This window comes from Theobroma cacao, chromosome 8 (assembly GCF_053813885.1).
Source record: "Theobroma cacao isolate CCN51 chromosome 8, ASM5381388v1, whole genome shotgun sequence".
Classification (NCBI taxonomy): domain Eukaryota; kingdom Viridiplantae; phylum Streptophyta; class Magnoliopsida; order Malvales; family Malvaceae; genus Theobroma; species Theobroma cacao.
In genome coordinates this window covers 6128529-6148125 of record NC_142646.1, presented here as the reverse complement: position 1 = coordinate 6148125, position 19597 = coordinate 6128529, and the positions used below count along the sequence as shown (strand labels likewise).

Sequence of the window (19597 nt, the reverse complement as noted above, 5' to 3'; positions counted from 1 at the left end):
CAAAGACCCCCCCTACATAGAGAGAGAGAGAGAGAGGGAGAGAGAGAGCGAGGCATTAACAGATGGATTTGCTTTCACCGCTTGTGTTGGTAATGGCAATGCTTTTATCAGGTAATTAGTTCTGTTAATTCTTTGGATAAGCTCTCTCATTTGCTACAATAATTTAATGAAATATAGTCTCTTAGATTTAGCTTAGGTGAATTGTGAAGACAAGAGTGGAAGGAATTTAGATAAGGATATATTATAGGTTCAATTCTCAGACTCTTATATAGCACAAAGATGAAAATATTGTAACAGTAACATTTGTCACGTTCTTATTGGAAACCATTTTACTGCATTTCCCTTCTTCTATGACTGCATTGAGATATTGCCTAGTAAGTAAAATTCCTAGTTGATCGTACACTTGCATTTCGATCTGCACCTTTTTCCTCTTTCTACTGTTAACACATGCATTACTTTATACGCAAGTCATATGATGAATTTTAACTGGAAATGCATGCTTTCATCCTCCCTCTCATTTTTTTTATACAGATATCAACTACTGGTCTTCTTTTTAATTTTTCTTGGACTTGGCAGGGCCAAAAATGTATGAATGTGCAAGAATCTTCACCATACTAAACAGTTGCAAGGAAACAATCTGGCCTGGAATAACCCCTGGTGACAACTTTAACGGTGGAGGTTTTGCACTAAAACCTGGCCAATCTATTGTCTTTCAAGCCCCAATAGGTTGGAGTGGCCGCATATGGGGTCGAACCGGTTGCAAGTTTGACAAAAATGGCAATGGTCCATGCCAGACAGCGGACTGTGGCAACACCCTTAAGTGTTCAGCCTCAGGCAAAACCCCAGCATCACTTGCTGAATTCACCCTTTCTGAATTAGATTTTTACGATGTTAGCCTAGTTGATGGATTTAATTTGCCACTAGCTGTTACACCCATCAATGGTAGGGGAAACTGCACCGTTGCAGGATGTGATTCAGACCTGCGGAAAAGTTGCCCCTCCGAGCTGAGTGTGAAGGCCAATGGGAAGGTTATAGCTTGCCGAAGCGCCTGCGACATATTCAACACCGATGAGTATTGCTGCAGAGGGCTATATGGGAACCCTGTGGTTTGTCAACCAACATATTATTCCAAGAAGTTCAAGTCTGCATGTCCTACTGCATATAGTTATGCATATGATGATCCTACCAGTATTTTTACATGTTCTGGACCAGATTATGTGATCACCTTCTGCTCAACCAGGTTGGTATATCCATTTCCCTAATCTTTCAGGTCTTATGACTTGGATAAACAGCATTAACAAGTAGAGATCTTAACCAGTTTGATGCTAGATTAAATTCAGTTTCATTCATTTCACCTAGCATATCAAGAGAAGTCTATTGCTGCTAAAATAATTGCAACTTTAAGTCAAGTGGATTTTCCATCCTAGAAAGGAAGGATTGATGAATAATCAATCACCCAAAGCTAATGAAGCCCACCCATTTTATCATCTCTTGGTGACCCTGGTCAAAGAAATGCATCTCCTATTAAGTAACCCTTAAAAGCTATTTTCATGTGTTTTTAAGTCCTCTTTTTTGTATGTTCTGCTGACATATTTGGATTGAAATCTTAGTAGCTAGTCTCCCTTTGATTAACCATTTATGAATTAAACATTTCTTGTTCATTTAAGGAATCAAACGGTATGCACTTACCATGATCACAAGCTCATCTGCAAGAACAAAGCAAATGGCACAAATCCATTGATGGGAACATGGTGGTCTGCTATGCTTGCACTGCTATTAGTGGCTAGCCTGTGGTTCAAACTATAAGAAAAACCAATCTTTGTTTTGGGAAATAGTACAACGATTTTTTTTTCTCTAACATGGCAAAGAATGTATAACGGTATATAAATATAATTCATTCTTTAATTTCTTTTATTTGAGAAGCAAAATTGAACAACTAATGTCATTACTTCTTATGTAAATTAATTAAATATTCTTTTCTTGTCCCTTTACTCTGTTTCGTAAATCTAATTGATTCAAGTCAAGATTAAGAAAGGCAATTAATGGAATTTTATTGTGTACCCGATTCGATTAAACCTGATTAATACGGTTTTTGATAATTATAAATAAATGCAGTCATACAAATATGTTTTGAATAGTAAAATTAATAATCTAAATGGATAATTATATTTTATTTTATACGAGTAAACTTGATTAATATTGTTTTGAATAGTAAAATCAATATTTAATACAAATTTTAATAAAGTTCATATTTGAGAGTTAAGATACTCGATATTCAAATTCATTTATATATTAGTTGATATGGATAAGGCTACCCGGCTCGAAAAAAACTGTTTAAAACGCGTTGAAAAATTTAAATTCTTCCAAATTTTATGATTTGAACCTTGTAAAATCCATCGACTATCTCAATATCTTAGTTGATGTTATGATTTTGTAATAACTTAACAATATAATATTGATATGATTCCTCTTAGGCATTGAAATATAAAACTTGACAATGTAATATTATGATTTTATGGTTGATATTTTATTTCAAATTTTAATTGTTATTTTTTGTTTGATTTTAGAAATATGTTATTAATTTTGAGCTTATTTTGTAATATTAAGGATTTTCCTTTTCTTAAAAATATTTGTAATAGTGTATTGTAATTTATATAATTAAATTTTTAGATCGGGTCGGGTCAAATCCAGATTTTTAATTGAGTATTGATAAAAATGAACCATAGATTGAAGGGCGAAGCTCATAAATTAGAGCCCATTCCAAGTCCATTTTCCCTTTCTAATGACTTTTTATCTTAGAACTGGCCTAATAAACAAGCATGATATTAAAAAAAAAAAGAAATAACTAACGAAAATATATACAATCGGATCTCTCTCTCTATCTCCGAAAAATTTCAGAAATCTGTAAAAGAAAAAAAATAAAAAAATAAAAGAGGGAGAAATGGCGAGTGGTGGAAAAGTGTCCTTCAAAGTCACTCTTACCTCCGATCCAAAGCTCCCTTTCAAAGTGTGAGTTTTCCATTTTTTGCCCCTTTTTGTTCGAGTGCTTGATTTGATTTTCTCAATTTTTGGTTATTAATCTCGATTTATTATTATATAATTATCGAAATTGCAGGTTTAGCGTTCCTGAAGCAGCCCCGTTTACAGCTGTCTTGAAATTCGCAGCCGAGGAATTCAAAGTCCCTCCCCAAACCAGCGCTATCATCACCAATGGTAAATCAATTCTGTCGTCGGACTTCTTTTGATGTTTTTTTGAAGTATTAATTTAATCGATTGTTTAATACTATTTTTTTTGCATGTGATTTTCAGTTAATTAATTCATTATATATTATTTGTTAAATACAGAATTTGGGAATTTAGAGGTGGAAACAAGCTCAGATAAGCAAATTTGTCCTCTTCTTTTTTTAGGGAAAAAAACAAGAATTTCCATATAAATGAGATGAATTAGACAGAATTTATCGTACTAAAGAATATTTAAAAATATACGTGATAAATTAGTTTATTGAGTTTTATAATTTGGTAGAATTGGACAGATAGTGTATGGGTGTTGGAAAAGAAAAAAAAAAAATTCTCAATTTGTCTTGAAAATTTGTCGAGTGCATTTTTTTTATAAATTTTCCATGAAGTTGTTTCAATTTTTTTTTTGTTTCTCATGTAGGCCAATCTTTTTGTTCTTTGCTGTATGTCCTTGTTTCCCAATTTGGCATTCCTAACCAGATCCTGAAACAGTAGACACATGGTCTGCGAAACCAGTTAGCATATGCTTGTTAGTGCTTGCAGACATTGTTTTAATTGCTTGAGAATTCATGGTCTATGATGAAAGGGGATGCATTGTCTCTTTATGTGCAATTTTTTTTCTTCCTAGCTGCGACTAGATATGCAATTTACAGGGCGCTAGGTTTTATTGATATGTAGTGACGAAGTCATATAGAGGTGGACCTTTCCATCATTGAGATGTACTTGTAGTTTGTGTAGATATGGTTATTCATTTAGATCAGTAAAATTATCCAGCTGGCAAAGATAACGAAAAGATATTGCATGGTCTGGAGAAACCCATTAAAAACTTCTGAAAATTTCTCCATGTTTGAAATGGAGCCTCCCCTTTTGGTTGAACTTTGCATCTGTTAGTCAATAAGTTGTCCTTCACTTTCTCAAATTCCAGCTAGGGGGCAGTACTCATTATAATTTATGAGACCTGGTTCTCATAAGGATCATTTGACTTTTTGAGCTCATAAACATGGATCTGGAATCTAGATTCTTAGATATAAAGAGAGAGTCTGAGTTGGTCTTCACTAAGTTGCTAGTGCCCGAGTAAGTTTTTTGAACTTCAAATAATTGAACAAAACAATGAAAAGTTACATCATGTTTGGATGTATTAGTCATCTAGGTAGCGTACTGTCAAAGCAAAATAACATTATGAGTTAATTCAATCATTGTGAAATATAACATTTATAAACAGCTTTGGCTCCCTCATTTCTATAATTTCTTTTTAATAAGCCTAGTTGCAATCTGCAATGTTAAATATGAATGTATATATAATTGCGAACAGACGGACATGTGAACTCTATGATGTTAGATATCTAAATATCTTCATCCTAATTCATAGATTAGTTTATATTTGAATTTATTGTTAATTGAATTTTATGTCTTTCTTGAATACAGATGGTGTAGGAATCAATCCTCAGCAAAGTGCAGGTACGCTTGTACTTGTTGTTAACTAGTTTTATTGTTTTAGAGTGTCATTTTTTTTGCTCCTTATCTAGTCTCGTGGAATTTTACCTTTCTTCTTTTATGTGTTTTCTTTAAATTTATTCTTGAGATTAGATCCATACTGGCTTTTGACTAAGCATCTGCATTTTGATTTTTGGGGAACCTGGTGTATAATAGTAGTTTAGGATCTGCCAAAGAGAATTAGGAATATTTTATATCATTTAGGCAGACTGGCTTCCTCTGCAAGTTATTAGCTGTTATTCCAGACTTTCAGAAAAGCTTCATGCTGTGAATATCAGTTATGTCCTTGCTTTTCCTATCTGTCTTCGTCATGCCTCACCTTTATGATTGATGGATTCCAGACTTTCAGAAAAGCTTCATGCTGTGAATATCAGTTATGTCCTTGCTTTTCCTATCTGTCTTCGTCATGCCTAACCTTTATGATTGATGGAAGCTGAGAATAGCAAATTAGCAAAGTATGCTCAGTAATACGAAAATCTATGATGGACTTTATTTTACCATAGTGTACTATGTCTCATCATGTCCATCCTCCGTTAATTTAGTGAGTCCAATCTTCTCCTATTCTTTAATTGCATACAAGCTGGCAGGGGTGAGTAAATGGGTGAATTGTGTAATTTGATCTGTCATACTTAAGGATCAAATGGACCAAATATTTTTAGAAAACCGACCAAACATAAAGAACAACCAAACCGACTAAACATAGAATTGGTTTAGTTGGTTTGATTTTGGACCAATGGATCAAAATTTTATCACTTTCTTAATAAATTATAATATTAAAACTTATAAACTTCATCTATAATTATAATATATATAAATTATGTGTAAATTAAATATAGATATGTATAATATATTACTTTATTATATATATAAAATTAATGACATAACTTGTATGTTATAATATTTTAATTTTTATATTAAAATTTGTATAAATAATAACTAATTATAAACAATATATTATAAAAATGAGGATGATAATTAAAAAAATTATTAAGTGTAATCATATAAATAAAGCTTATTATAAGTTACAGTAAAATTTATGTATAAATTAAATATATGTATATATATATATATAATATGTATTATTTTATTATGTATATATGAAATTAATGATATAATTTATATTTTATAATGTTTTATATCAAAATTTGTATAAATAATAACTATTTATAAACAATATGTTGTAAAAACTAAAGTGATAATTAATAAAATTATTTAGTGTAATTATAGAAATAAAATTTATTATAAGTTATAATAATGTTTATGTATAAATTAAATATATATATATAATGTTTATATAATTATATATATTTATAACATTTTATATTACGAAACATTATTAAAGTGTAATAATTATAAAATATTAATATGTAGGATATTTACTATCATATATTATAATATTAACATATAAGCTATATCATCTAAATTTTATAATTGGTAATTTTATATTAATATAAATTTATAAATAAATATATATATAATTAAAATTAAATTTCTATGATTATGATTTGTATACGTATATATAATAAACTAATATATTTTAAGTATACTATTAATTAAGTTTACTATCAATTCTTCTTAATATATATAAAAAATATTATATATAAATATATTATAAAAAATTAATTTGATTTTTTGGATGGATTAGTTTAAAAATTTTAAAACCGAGAACCGAATAAAAAATCAATTAGATTAAATATTTTGAATCAATTGGTCCAATGAATCAATTAGACTAAACCGTTTTACTCAAATCACATTTGATTTTAATAAGTAATTGGTCTGGTTTGATTTTACTCACCTTTTATAACAATGAAAATGTTTTGCACATGTCCTTTACAAGTTATGTTTACAAAATTTAATTGGCTTTGTCAGGAAATGTCTTCCTCAAACATGGTTCTGAACTTCGCCTGATACCCCGGGACAGGGTTGGAGCCTTTTGAATGGTGAAAAAACTTCATTGTTATCAGAGTGAAAAGACTTGTTATGACCTTTGATTATGGATCCATATTGTTAGCATCTTTGTACTTTTACTCAGGTGAAGAACAGAGCTATAATATATAACCATTAATGTTATGTATGGTGAATGGTAGTACTATGCCTTTTTCTTGTGCTGCTTCTGTTTTTGATTGCCCTCCAACAAGTTACCGCAGCAAATAAATACAAAGATGCAAAGAATTACAACTTAGAAAATTGCTAACTTAGGAATTCATTCGTGGGCCTTTTGGAGTCACCCAAGTATATTCCCGGGATAAGTTCTACTTAGCGAACTCGTTCTAGTTCTCTTAGGCTACTGCCAACCACCGCAGATAAATGAGTTATATTTGATCAATAAAAACGCTGTTCCACCGCTAATGATGGTCTGCCGCTATCAATCGGCCAAAGTGCGTCTCTGTCCAATTCAATTGTGGCTTTTTTCACGCCAGAGTTGCCCGAAAATACTCTAATAGATTGAAGGCCAATGGCAATGGACGATTGAAGCTTTTGCCTTTCAATCTGAATTGTGGTCGAACTCCATATCCGGAGACAGCAAAGTTGCTTCTAGTTTGTGGCTTCAAAAACAGGGAGCTGATGGAACCAAAGAAAAGTTGTTGCTGGTGTGTTTAACAAATTCAAAATCTTAGTTATTTGGGAGGGCTGGTTAGAGCATGTTTCCGCCCAGCACAGCAATAAAGAGAAATTTAATGTGTTTTAACTCTTCATTCTTAGCTTAATAATTGGAAACCACAATGAGGGCGCTGGAGTTGGTGTTCCGATTTTGATAAATCAAGGGGATGCTGCCAGCAGTTCCTAAGCAAAGCCACCTAACACCTAAGAAAAGTCTGCTCACTGCTTCCCCTCTACCCATTATCTGCCAGTGGGTGTTGTAAATGAGGTACTGGTCCACCATGGGCACAATAAATGTTTCTGGTCAGTTAATTTAGGCAAAGTAAGGACAAAAGCATTTAGGAGTTTTATTGTACTTAGAAATTACTCTAAAATTATAATTCTACTTAAACGTTAATAATAGATGCATACAAAATTAAATCCGAATGATTTTTTTAAAATTAAAAATGCACTTTAAAAATCATTTTTAAAATAAATCTATAAATAATTTAGACTTAATAAAAGGGCTGTTATTCTTTCTCTTATTAGTCTCTTTCAAAAAATGTAGCCAGAAAGAAAATTAACCCACGAAGAACAATGAATGAGCTCTTTGGTTATAATAAACTTACGTCTCCATACTAGTGTATCTACTGGCCTACTTAAGGAGAGTAGACCCAGGCAGTTCCCCAACTACTGTTTTTTTTTTTTTTTTTTATTCTGGCTCAAATGATATAGTCGGTAGAGTTTGAAACATCGAACAAGAGCCCACATCTGAGACAAGCACTTCAACGGATCTCATATTGGGGAGGAGATCAAGATCTCCTCTACACTTTCTTTCCAAAGGAATGGGATTAGTTTTGTTGGGTTTACAAGCTCTTGCTGATAAAAAAAGGAAAAACATATAGGATTAAAATAGAAAGTCAATTGACATATAAAAAGAAATCATTCATGTGCTAGCACACAATATTCTCTCTTTTATCTGTAATTTTATAAACTTTTCTGGATGCTAAGATAATTCAATTTGATGCCATAATTATTTTACGAGCATCAAACGTTAAAGAAAATAATTTATCTATATAAAATTTAAATTAATTAATAATTTGAATTTAAGTCTTTTAATGTCGCAATTTAAATTTAAAACGATGTTAAGTCCATAATACTTGGACTCAGTTAATTATTATATATTAATTATCTTTTACAGCATGATTCATTTACTAAGCACATACTTGGTTGACAATTATGCATAGTCAAAATGATTTTTTATTTTTATTTTTGACTTATCGGTTTTTTAACACGAGTGGGCTATCCGTTTGTACAACTCATAATATGTTAAGATCACATCTTTTCATACCAAGATACCAGAATAAATAATCAGGTGATGTAAGCTGTTAATCGTTGCTTACAGAATATAAATAGATTTTTAAAGCAAAAAAAAAAAAAAGAAGGGAGTAATATGAAGTAAAAGGAATTTTCAACTCGAATTTACGGAAAAGGCCTCACTGAGTCAACAAACATTCATAAAAGTTAGGGTAAATCGGTAAATTTAAAAGGTCCAGCTGCGGATCGTGCGATCCCAAGATAGCGGATAGAGCGGATGTCTCGGAAGAGTTTTCGGCTCCTGCTGTTGTGTCTTTTCACAGTTTGCCCCATGTGATGGCTCCACGTGGCACGTCCTTTGCTCCTTTTCACTTGCCTATTTTGCTCTTTTCTATTACAAATATGGATTTTCAATTTCTTTTTTTGCTTTTTGAGGCATCATATCATCTGTCTTTGTCGTCACTGGATGGGATGCAGGGCTCCACTGAGATAGTGAGAGTGACACGATGACCATGATCTGAACTGTGTTTTCTTAGGCCCCGTTCCCCGCACTCATCACGGTGCAATTGGCACTTTTGAGGGCCAATCGTGCCGTACAAAAGTTTGGTTAGGCCGGCTTGGCTCACTCTAGCCGCACCTAGGTGCCCGGTCTCACTATGGACCAGGGGGTTCAGTGCTCATCAACCTTTTATTATTATTTTTTTAATTTTATCCTCAATTTTGTTTTTTTTCTTTTGGTTTTTTATCCTTCATGTTATAGTTGAGTAACGAATGTCCATTGATGAAAATACATTGGTATAAACAATTTTTAATTATAAAATATTTGAAAATAAATCAATTGTTTCAACTCTCAAATTACGTTATAAGTATTAATATTCAGACAGAGTTAGAATCCATAACTACCCACTATCTAAATTTATAACTTAATTTTAAATTTCTCTTTATCATCTTTTCAAAAGAAAATGGGTCACACAAAATCACAATCCAAATCCCAGTGCGGAAGGATCCGATAGGGTGAGGATCCCACAACAGGAAGCGGTAAAGATACGAATGGAGATAGGAGAAAGTTCCAATCCATGCCTGGAGCAATGGAGGTCCCTAAAAGTGCCTAAAGGGACACTGGAAAAAGCTCATGGTCAATCCGGCAGCGGTGGTAGGGTGCAACCGTCCAAAACACAATTATACCACCTACATTCACATTAACATTACCGAAGCGGAGCCCGAGGCACAGCAATCGCTGTCGGTTGTAGCCGTTTCTGCCACCCTCACCCCTCTCCCTTGTATTCACTGCTTCCATTAATCAGAGAACATTACATTATTCCATTAATTAATCACGTGATCTTTATTACGGCTGGGGATTGGCTTTGGATATAGAAGAAGAAAAGGCTCAAGTTGTGGTTATATTTTGACAAATTTTTTTAAAAGATATATTTTGACAATTAAGGAAGGTATTAAGTTTCTACATAAATCCAATTTATTTACGCTAAATTTGATTTATGATAAGATATCAATGAGGAAAGCATTCAAACTCAAATATTATTATTTAATAATGTATCCAAATTTTATAAATACATAATTAAATTTTATACTTGTTACATCAATCTATACTCGAATATTATAAGTATTATTAGTTAAATACCTAAACTCGTTAAATATTTGATTAAAATAAAATTTTATGTATATTATTAATGAATATTAAATTAATTGATAAAAGAATAAATTAAAATAAGACTTAAACACAATTAATAAATTTTAATAAATATTAAATTATTTGTAAAGAATTTATAAATAAAAAATAATATATAATTAAAATTTAATATTAAAAATTATTATTTATAATTAAATATTAAGTAATGAATATTTTAAAATCACTATTCAAACTCGAGAAGATTAGTAATTTTATTATCGAATTCAACTATAAGTTATTTTAATTTTATTTAATGGACTCGAGTAATGCAAGTATCTATTAACATTTTTAATTTATGGATATTCTTGACATTTTATGAAGATTTGAAAGTTGAAGTTTTTTAGATAAATTACATTTTAGCTAATAAAAAATTAAAAATTTAAAGAGTTGTTTATTTGTGGTAAGTGTTAATCTACTGTTAAAGTCTAATTATAGCTCAGTAAAGAAAATATTATAGCTCAGTTGAAGCCACGCCAGCCTAGCTTCTCTCTCTGTTATCTCTGTGGAAAACAACAAAACAAAAAATAATACTACTTTTAAGAAGTAATAATACAAAAAAAAAAAAAAAACTCCTGAAATTAGTCCTCACTCTTCACAGAGTTTCAGACACAAACAGCACTTCAAAACCTCCAGAAAAAACCAAACAGAGAAAAAGTAAGTGAAGAAAAAGAAAAAGCAAAAGAAAAAAAAAAAGAAAAAGATCATCGTTTGTTTCTTTTTGTTTCTGAGTTTCTCTTTGCATGGCAGCTCACATTGGCACTTCCATGAAACCCAAGAGCAACAGCAACAACAACAACAACAACAGTGGAAGCAATGGCTACAGCAGCGAGAGCAGTAGCGGGACCAACAGCAACTCTCCGAGCCCACCTGCTTCGCCCCCGAAGCCGCGTCTCACTCCGTCCCTATCCCAGTGCCGCCGGAGGCTGCGTTCCAAGACCCATTCTTTCGTCCGCCGTGAAAATCTTGGTTCCGGCCTGAACTTCCGGCGGAATCTCCGGTACTTGTTGGTGCTGCCGCTTTTGTACATTTCGGGCTTGTTCATGTGTGTCGGTCCATTTTCTGGGCTTTTGGGCTATGCTTCTGTTCCTGGATCAGTGTACCGTAGCCATGAGAATTTTCGAAGGCTTTGGGATGATATTCGCTTTGATAATGCTTCAGCTCTTGAGGTCTTCTTCTCCAGCTTCTCTCTTCTTTTTTCCTATATATTTTTTTTAAATTTTTCTTAAAATTTTTTTTTTTCGCCTTGCTTGTATATGCTTTGTGATGGCTGCATTTGGTGTTTATGATGGTGAAGTTGGTTGCTAGATTTAGACTATAAAGGTTAAGTTTTTTGAGAGGATCTTAATTTTTATGTGAATGGACGGTTTTTGTTTTTTTTTTTTTTTTTTAATTTTGGAAATATTGAGTGTTTTTTAGTTATAATTCTTTCCATTTAAAGGTTCAGATTTGAGTTATATGATCAATTGTTTAGCTAGTCTTTATTTGAGTGCTCTTTTCTAATTGGTTGCTGACTAGACATAAGATAAAATTTATCATAAAATAATTTGGTTTCTTGGATAAAGCAGAAACTGGTAGTATATGGAAATTGATCAAGAAATGAGAAAGCAAAGAAGCTTGATGGGAAAAGCAAAGGACTTGAAGATAAGTTGATTAGTGGAGTTTTGAACTTTCTACTTGGAAAATGATATTGATATGAAATTTTGCATTTTTTTGCTTATGCCCAAAATCAAATATCTTTAATTTTCATTTCTCCATTTAGACTTTTATTATAGCACTTGGCTATTTTGGTTACAACAGAAATATCAAACTCTACTTTTTTGAAAAAAAAAAAAACTCGAGGTTTTCAGCATTAACAGGATAGTGACCTAGATGGATCTAATTTGACATTCTTTGTTTGTCTTATTAACTCTACATAGTGATCAGAAATGCATCATGTTCTTGGCTTTTCTCCTTGAGGGTTGGGTCCCTCTGATAGGATCCAGATCCTTCTGTAATAAGCTGCAATAATATGCTTCTTCTTGCTGCAGTTGTCCTCTGTGTGGAAATACAAAAGAAGGCTGAAAGTACAAAAACCTTGTCCAAATTTGATGGCTAGAAATCATTTCTCCTTGTACAGAACTAGCATGATCGGTAATTTCTTACTGAGATGGTTTTTCTCTTAGAGTTCTATGATCCTTCAGTTTCAAAAATTGTTAATATTGGAGTTCAGGAGCTGCTGTTGGGTGATTATTACTACATGTTAGGGATAACTTGTAAAGGGTGGGGTAGGAGCATAAAAGTTGTTACCACCATGTTTATGTGAGTTTTCCATTTTCTGGTCATTGAGAAAATCAGTCATTAGACTTCATCTAACCCCACCCTTGCAGATGCTTTCTAATCCTTGTCACTCTAGTTTTTTGACATTTTAATGCTTGAAAGGAGAGGAAATGGGCTCAGACTTGTATGATAATTTAATATTTCTACTGAATTTCAGAGTCTCCTGGCTCTAGCGGTTATTTGATCGTTGATGCTAATGGTGGTCTTAACCAACAACGTTCTGCGGTATGCAATTGTCTGCTTTTACGAGATTTGTACATTTTGGTTTTCAGCTGTTTTTTAACTTAATTTATGATTTTTTAAACTTAACTGATGTGCTTTATTCTCAGAATTTGACAGCTGAATACCACATACTGATTCTGCTATGGCACATAAAGCTTAATGCTTCATATTGCTTATCTGATTATCAAAGTCTTTGTTCTGTCATGTGCATGTAAACATCATTACATTTTTTTTTTCTGTAGATATGCAATGCAGTGGCTGTAGCTGGACTTTTAAATGCAATACTAGTTATTCCTCAGTTTGAACTCAACAGTGTTTGGAATGATCCTAGGTATACCGTCATTGACTCATCATGTCCAAATTTAACTTAAGGATATTGCGGAACCTGATGCTTAAAAGCTTACCCATTTTGCAGTCAGTTTGGGGATATATACGATGAGGATCACTTCATAGACAACCTTAAAGGTTATGTAAATGTGGTTAGGGAGTTGCCTGAGGCATTGATGGACAAATATGATCACAACATGTCCAATATTCCAAATCTTCGAGTCCAAGCTTGGGCTCCTGTAAATTATTACTTGGAAGTTGTTCATCCCATTTTGAAGGATCAAGGGTATGTGCCATATTATATCTTCCAGTTCTAGTTTTTATTTGTCATTAATAAAATGGATTTGTTTATTCTCTTAATATAATGAAATAGTTATTATATAAGCAAGCTGTGAATTGAAGTGGGCAGATTCTTGAATAAAAACAATTTTTTTCCTATGTATTTAAATACCTTTTGTACTTGATATTTAACCAAAAATTTTCTGAAGTATACTTCTAATTTGGTTGTGATGGTTATATGTTTGATGCAGAGTTATCCGCATTGCGCCCTTTGCTAATAGATTGGCAATGCATGTCCCACCTCATATTCAGTTGCTAAGATGCGTAGCCAATTATAAAGCGTTGAAATTCTCTCTACCTATATCAACACTTGCTGAGAAACTAGTTAATAGGATGATTGAGAAGAGCTCAAGGAGTGGGGGAAAATATGTTTCTGTCCACCTCAGGTTTGAGCAGGTGTGGTGCTAATCCTTTTTTTGGCCCTTACCTAAAGCAAGCTATTCATTTCCCAAAGAAACCTAATATGCCGATTAATTACCCCTCTTCAATTGTTAGGATATGGTGGCCTTTTCATGCTGTGTTTATGATGGAGGACAGGCTGAAAAATTCGAAATGGATTCTTTTAGAGAAAAAGGGTGGAAGGGAAAGTTTAAACGAAGAGGTCTTGTCATCTTACCTGCTCTCAATCGAGTTGAAGGAAAATGTCCTCTAACCCCTGTGGAGGTACCTAATAAAAGTTCAATCTCTTTGCTGCTTTCTCCAAGTATAGTCTATTTAAACATTTCATTCAATACTTTTTGGGGCTCTGGAACCATACTATTTAAAGAAAAGGCTACATGCTGTACTTGCAGTTGCATATGGCCCTTGGGTGAAGCCACCCAAGCAAGGGCTTTAGGCCCCAATTTGGAGAGACCCCAAATTTAGGGAGAATTTATAATTATATAATAATTATAATATAATTAATTATATTAAAAATATATAAAAATTAAAAAAATATTTAAAAGTAAAAAATAATTAATGAATTATTTATTCTTTCACTTTTTTAATTATGTGCTTAATAAATATTAATTTTTTATCACTTTTTTATTTTTAGAATGTTATTAATTCTTAATTATATTTTTTTATTTTCAATTAACTAGCAATTATATGTATTTAATCATCTCCAACAATTATTTTTTTTTAATTTATCTATCTTATTTTCAATAAACTCATTTAATGATTTTCAATAGTTATTTTTTTTTTATATATAAAATCAATTATTTTTTTGGTTTTCTATATAACGGTAAAAAAGTTGAGGTCATTAGATGATAATAGTTTGAAAGAATATTGTCTTAATCTTGAATGTTTCTTAAAATATAATAATTATTTTGATATTGATGGTTTAGATTTATTTTCAGAGTTAAAAATTTTAAAAGAAATTATACAAGAAAAAAACAGTCTAATTGACATACTTAATCATATAATAAGATTCGATTTTTTTTCAAATGTATAAATTGCTTTTAGAATAATGTTAACAATTTCAGTAAGTGTTGTTTTAGGAAAAAGAATGTTTTTCAAAATTAAAATTAATAAAATCTTATTTAAGATCAATAATGTCTCAGGAAAGATTACATGGACTGGTTATATTATCAATTGAAAAAAAAATATTAGAAGAATTTGATTATAAAAGTTTAATTAAAAATTTTGCATATCTAAAAGTTAGAAGAATAAAATTTTAATAATTATTTTTAATTTCATTAAAAAAAGTCTCATTTGAATATTTCGTTTTAGGCTTTTGAACTTATTAGGCCGCTTTTGAATTGCAATACAAATTTATGAGCTCTTCACCTTGTTTTATTCGTGTTTCTATCAATTATTTAGTTTGAGGTGCTACAAGGGTGTAGGAAGCCAGTCCTAGTTTAAACTTTGAAGCTGTATGGAAAACGAGGTGACCCATTGAAGTAAAATAACTCTAAATAGAACTGAAAGGCAGAACAAAATCCTACATAACAATCAGGATTAGGCTTAGGTGTTCCTATATTACATATGCTTCCTACATTTCTTGGTGTAGCTTATATGTTTCGTATTTGGATCTCTTTCCTATATTGACTAGCTGACTTCTGCCCTAAGCAGCATTAGATCAGGTCTTTCATCCTTGACCACAATTATTGTAAAATGAATTCTGCAAGTGGGAACATGCTTTAGTGCCTTGTTATTGTTGTATTTATTTTGAATTTTTTAGTTTCTTGAAATGCTGCTGGACACAATAGATTCAGGATTCTTTCGTATTCTAGTTATTCAATGCATTATCCTGGTCAAACCATAAATGAAATCCCTATGTTCAGGGGTGGAGTTAGTTAATTTTTATTGGAGGTGCCAAAGTTTAAAAAGAATAAAAGTTAAAAATTTTTAAAGTTAATATATTAAACTTAATTATTAATAATCAAAATATTTATAATAGATAATAATTTTATATAACATGTAAATTAAAGAAATAAAAAGAAAAAAACTTATAATAGTGTTTTAGGAAAATTTTGTTTAACGATGGTAATATCTTTTTTAATATAAACAACTAAATTATTTGTAGAAACTTATCCATTTTGTTTTGAAGTTTATCTTTTTCAATATAAACAACTAAAAAATTAATGTTGTCAATATCTAATATTTTCATTTTATTATATTTAAGTTTGTAATACTAAATATTAAACTATAATGCATAAATTATAAATAATTAAATACGATATACAGAATTAATAATTTTTTTTTATACTCAAGATAATTTTTTTTCAACTAAATATAAAACATAAAGTACATTAAAAACATATACTCAAGATAATTTTTTTCTTATATAATTAGGATTAATAAAAAATAACATATTAGTGAAAATTTGAACAACAACCAATAATGCAATACTAGAACTTATATTTGAGAATTACATATACAATAATTTTTTAATTTTTAAAAATTAAAATCATTAAAAATAAAATTCACATAATAGGAAAAAGAAACCATAACAAATAGGAGATATAACTTATATAACAAAAAAAAATGTGGTTGATGATTCATAGAAATTTAAAAAAATTTATAAAAACTTAAAATATATGAGCAAATAGAATATAATTGAAAAAATAAATAAATATAAATAATAATAATATAAATAGAAAAAATTAAATAAAAATTTTACTTTTTTATAATTTTACAATACAAGGATAAAAAAAAAAGAGAAAAAGTTGAGTGGAGAAACTTAAAAAATTTAAAAAAATTAAGAATTTGAGTAAAATTGAATGAGCTCGTAAGATCATTTTATTATTTTTTAATTATGTTAATTATTTAATAACAAATTATTTTGAAAAATTATTAAAAAATATATAATATATAAAAAATTTCAAAAAGTTTGGGGGGGCCATGGCCCTCCCATTACAAAGGGACGCTCCGCCCCTGCCTATGTCTAGTAGCATGCACCATATTCCAATAGTACTAAAATATGGTAATTATTTCATTGGCGTTGTATTTCATTCTCTAAGTTGTTAAATCTTTTCGATGCAATATGGAATTCATATTCAACTTATCCTTGCATTTCTTTATAATTGACTTATGATATATTCTGTCCATTTGTGGCAAATAATAACTCTTTCTGCACAATGTTTTTCCGGTCACCATAGGTTGGACTGATGCTACGTGGTATGGGATTTGACAACAACACTTCAATTTACTTAGCCTCAGGGAAAATTTACCAGGCAGAAAAACATCTAGCTCCTTTGCTAAAGATGTTTCCCCTTCTTTACACCAAGGAGTCTCTCGCTGCTCCTGATGAGCTTGCTCCTTTTGAGGTAAATGCCGGGCTACCATTCTTACAATATTTAAGGTTTGCAGCATGTTGTGGATATTTTTTTTCCCCTGTAAGTGAATTAGTTTTCCCATAAGATATCATTAACAGTTCTGTTATTCTGTATTCTGACTACTCAGGAGTGCAACATGAGCAGAAGATCTTCGTTTGTCTCATCTAAACACTAAACATAGAATCTTAAATTACTAGTTCCAGTTATACACATCTTAGTCTGCTTTCTCCTTGAATAAATACTTCATATGTATCTGGTCTTATTAAGAGCACATATAGATTATCTGTAGTAGGATCAATCGAGCTAGTTTTTCAAGCGTTTTCAAATTGCTATAATAACTACACTTAGCCTCACATTCTTATGGAAATGGCCTGTATTAAGCCTTTGGATAGAAAATTTTTCCTTAAATGAAATTATTGATATACTTCTTGCTTAGAGACTTAGGAATGACTATTCAACTATTTTATACGCCACCACTAATTGTTTTAACAACAGTAATTATAAGGAGAACTTAGACAACTTAGACCACAATGTTTTAATCTCTCTTTTTAAATCAGGTTTTCTTTATGAAACTGGAACATCCAGCTACATCTTTAAGGTTCATTTTCATTTGTCCTCTTGTCAGTGATTGATTAAACAGAATTGAACAAAGCAATTTTATCCTATTCATTGCCTACTCCTTTGACTCTGATCAGTTTTTGTGGTTGCCTCCTGGTCTAATTGAAAACGCAAACAAGTCAACTGAATGACCTACGAAATGACTGATCTCTGAACAAGTTTGACTTAAATTGATAAAATATTTTATCCTATAAGGGAGGAAACCCTCAGAACATCTGTTTAACATCCTTTTTTCTTTTCTCTTGATAGGGGTATTCCTCAAGGCTGGCAGCTTTAGACTACACAGTAAGCTTGTTTAGTGAGGTGTTTGTGACAACCCAGGGTGGAAATTTTCCACATTTTTTGATGGGCCACCGGAGATTTCTTTTTTATGGACATGCAAAGACTATCAAGCCTGATAAACGCAAGCTTGTGGTTTTGCTGCAAGACATGGGTATCAGGTATTTATCCTCTGAACTACTGGAGTAACAAGACCTTGCTAATGCAACCATGTTGGATTACGGGCCAGAGTTATAAAGTTCAAAGATCTTGGACTTTGAAAAAAGTACATATCTTGGACTTAAGCTTTGTATAAATAGTGGTCCGTTGAAAATATCCTAGGAGAATGGAGTAGTTTTATAGGTCTCTATACATATCTGTAGGGTTCTGTCAAGTGCCACATGCATGTTCTCTTTGTCTCACTTCTGTATAGGTATAAAACATCTATGTTCTCCCTTTGCAGTTGGAAAGCTTTTAAGGATGAGATGAGAGTAATGCTTGCAGAAAATGATCGCAAGGGGATGATGGTGCCCAGAGTCAAAAAATTCAACAGAAAGACCTCCATATACACATATCCTTTGCCAGAATGTGCGTGTCTCCAGCATTCACATAATTCCACACTCTAACTGATAGTATTGATTCTTTTTACCCACTTTGAGTCTACAAGATAACAAGCAAAGTTCATACTTCATCTGGGCTTCCATTGCACATCTATCATCAATCATATACTTCCAAAGTGTATTATTGCTGCATTTACCCTCTGTTCATGGTCGTCCTACACCATTGTTGTGCTACCTGATATGCAAAGGCAGATAGGGATTGCAGTTTAGTTGGGCAGTGTGTAGGTTCTCCAGTTTTGATCACGCCAGAAGTTCCTTGTTCGACAATGGGCTTTTGGTTTTACCCGAAGATGCAAATGTTGTTTTGCTTGCAGTGCGGATGTAAGCAACAAGATGGAGGTTGATTTGCAGAGCCTGATCAAATGAGCCGGGATTGACATGATTCTTTTGTTTTTTCATAGTTAGCTTCAACATTATAGCAGGAAGCAGGACAGATTTCACGCTTGCTCTTTTACGGGGGAAGTTTTGCAGAATTTCTAGTACTGTATCGTGAAAATTTTTTGATATGGCTACAGGCCCGGAAGACTGGCTTTGCATTGTCTTTGGTGAAAATCCAAATCGTCAAAGATTTTGTTTACAAAATATTAAGTGCGCCTTAAATGAATGTAATGAAAGATAATTTCTCCATTCATAAGGTGAATGAAACAAGACATGTTTATTAGATGGAAGAAGATTTTATTTCTGGTTTGCATTAACTTCGAAGAGAGATCTTGCATCTTAGTTCAGTATTTTGCATTAATGAAGATTTAATTATGTTTTGATAACACTTGTCGTGAGTTTATTGGAAAATTTAAAATTTATTTCATTTTTTATTGATTTAGTAT

At 31.5% G+C, this 19597-nt stretch overlaps 3 protein-coding genes across 3 annotated transcripts; all 3 read left to right on the top strand.

Annotated features, from left to right (window-relative positions):
* Nucleotides 1–1914, top strand: LOC18592285 (Pathogenesis-related thaumatin superfamily protein). The gene is made up of 3 exons (XM_007018925.3): nucleotides 1–111; nucleotides 577–1240; nucleotides 1668–1914. The coding sequence occupies exons 1-3, from the start codon at nucleotides 63–65 to the stop codon at nucleotides 1804–1806; spliced, it is 852 nt and encodes a 283-aa protein (XP_007018987.1). The 5' UTR covers nucleotides 1–62; the 3' UTR covers nucleotides 1807–1914.
* Nucleotides 1915–2822: 908 nt separating this feature from the next.
* CCP2 (ubiquitin-fold modifier) lies at nucleotides 2823–6805 on the top strand. Its single transcript, XM_007018924.3, has 4 exons — nucleotides 2823–3009; nucleotides 3116–3213; nucleotides 4663–4695; nucleotides 6601–6805. The coding sequence occupies exons 1-4, from the start codon at nucleotides 2942–2944 to the stop codon at nucleotides 6666–6668; spliced, it is 267 nt and encodes an 88-aa protein (XP_007018986.1). The 5' UTR covers nucleotides 2823–2941; the 3' UTR covers nucleotides 6669–6805.
* Nucleotides 6806–10883: 4078 nt separating this feature from the next.
* On the top strand, nucleotides 10884–19421 carry LOC18592283 (O-fucosyltransferase 10). The gene is made up of 10 exons (XM_007018923.3): nucleotides 10884–11481; nucleotides 12343–12445; nucleotides 12789–12856; nucleotides 13096–13184; nucleotides 13269–13466; nucleotides 13711–13915; nucleotides 14015–14182; nucleotides 17101–17268; nucleotides 18145–18335; nucleotides 18617–19421. Exons 1-10 carry the CDS (start codon nucleotides 11056–11058, stop codon nucleotides 18777–18779), a joined length of 1779 nt encoding a protein of 592 aa, XP_007018985.1. The 5' UTR covers nucleotides 10884–11055; the 3' UTR covers nucleotides 18780–19421.
* Nucleotides 19422–19597: the final 176 nt, after the last annotated feature.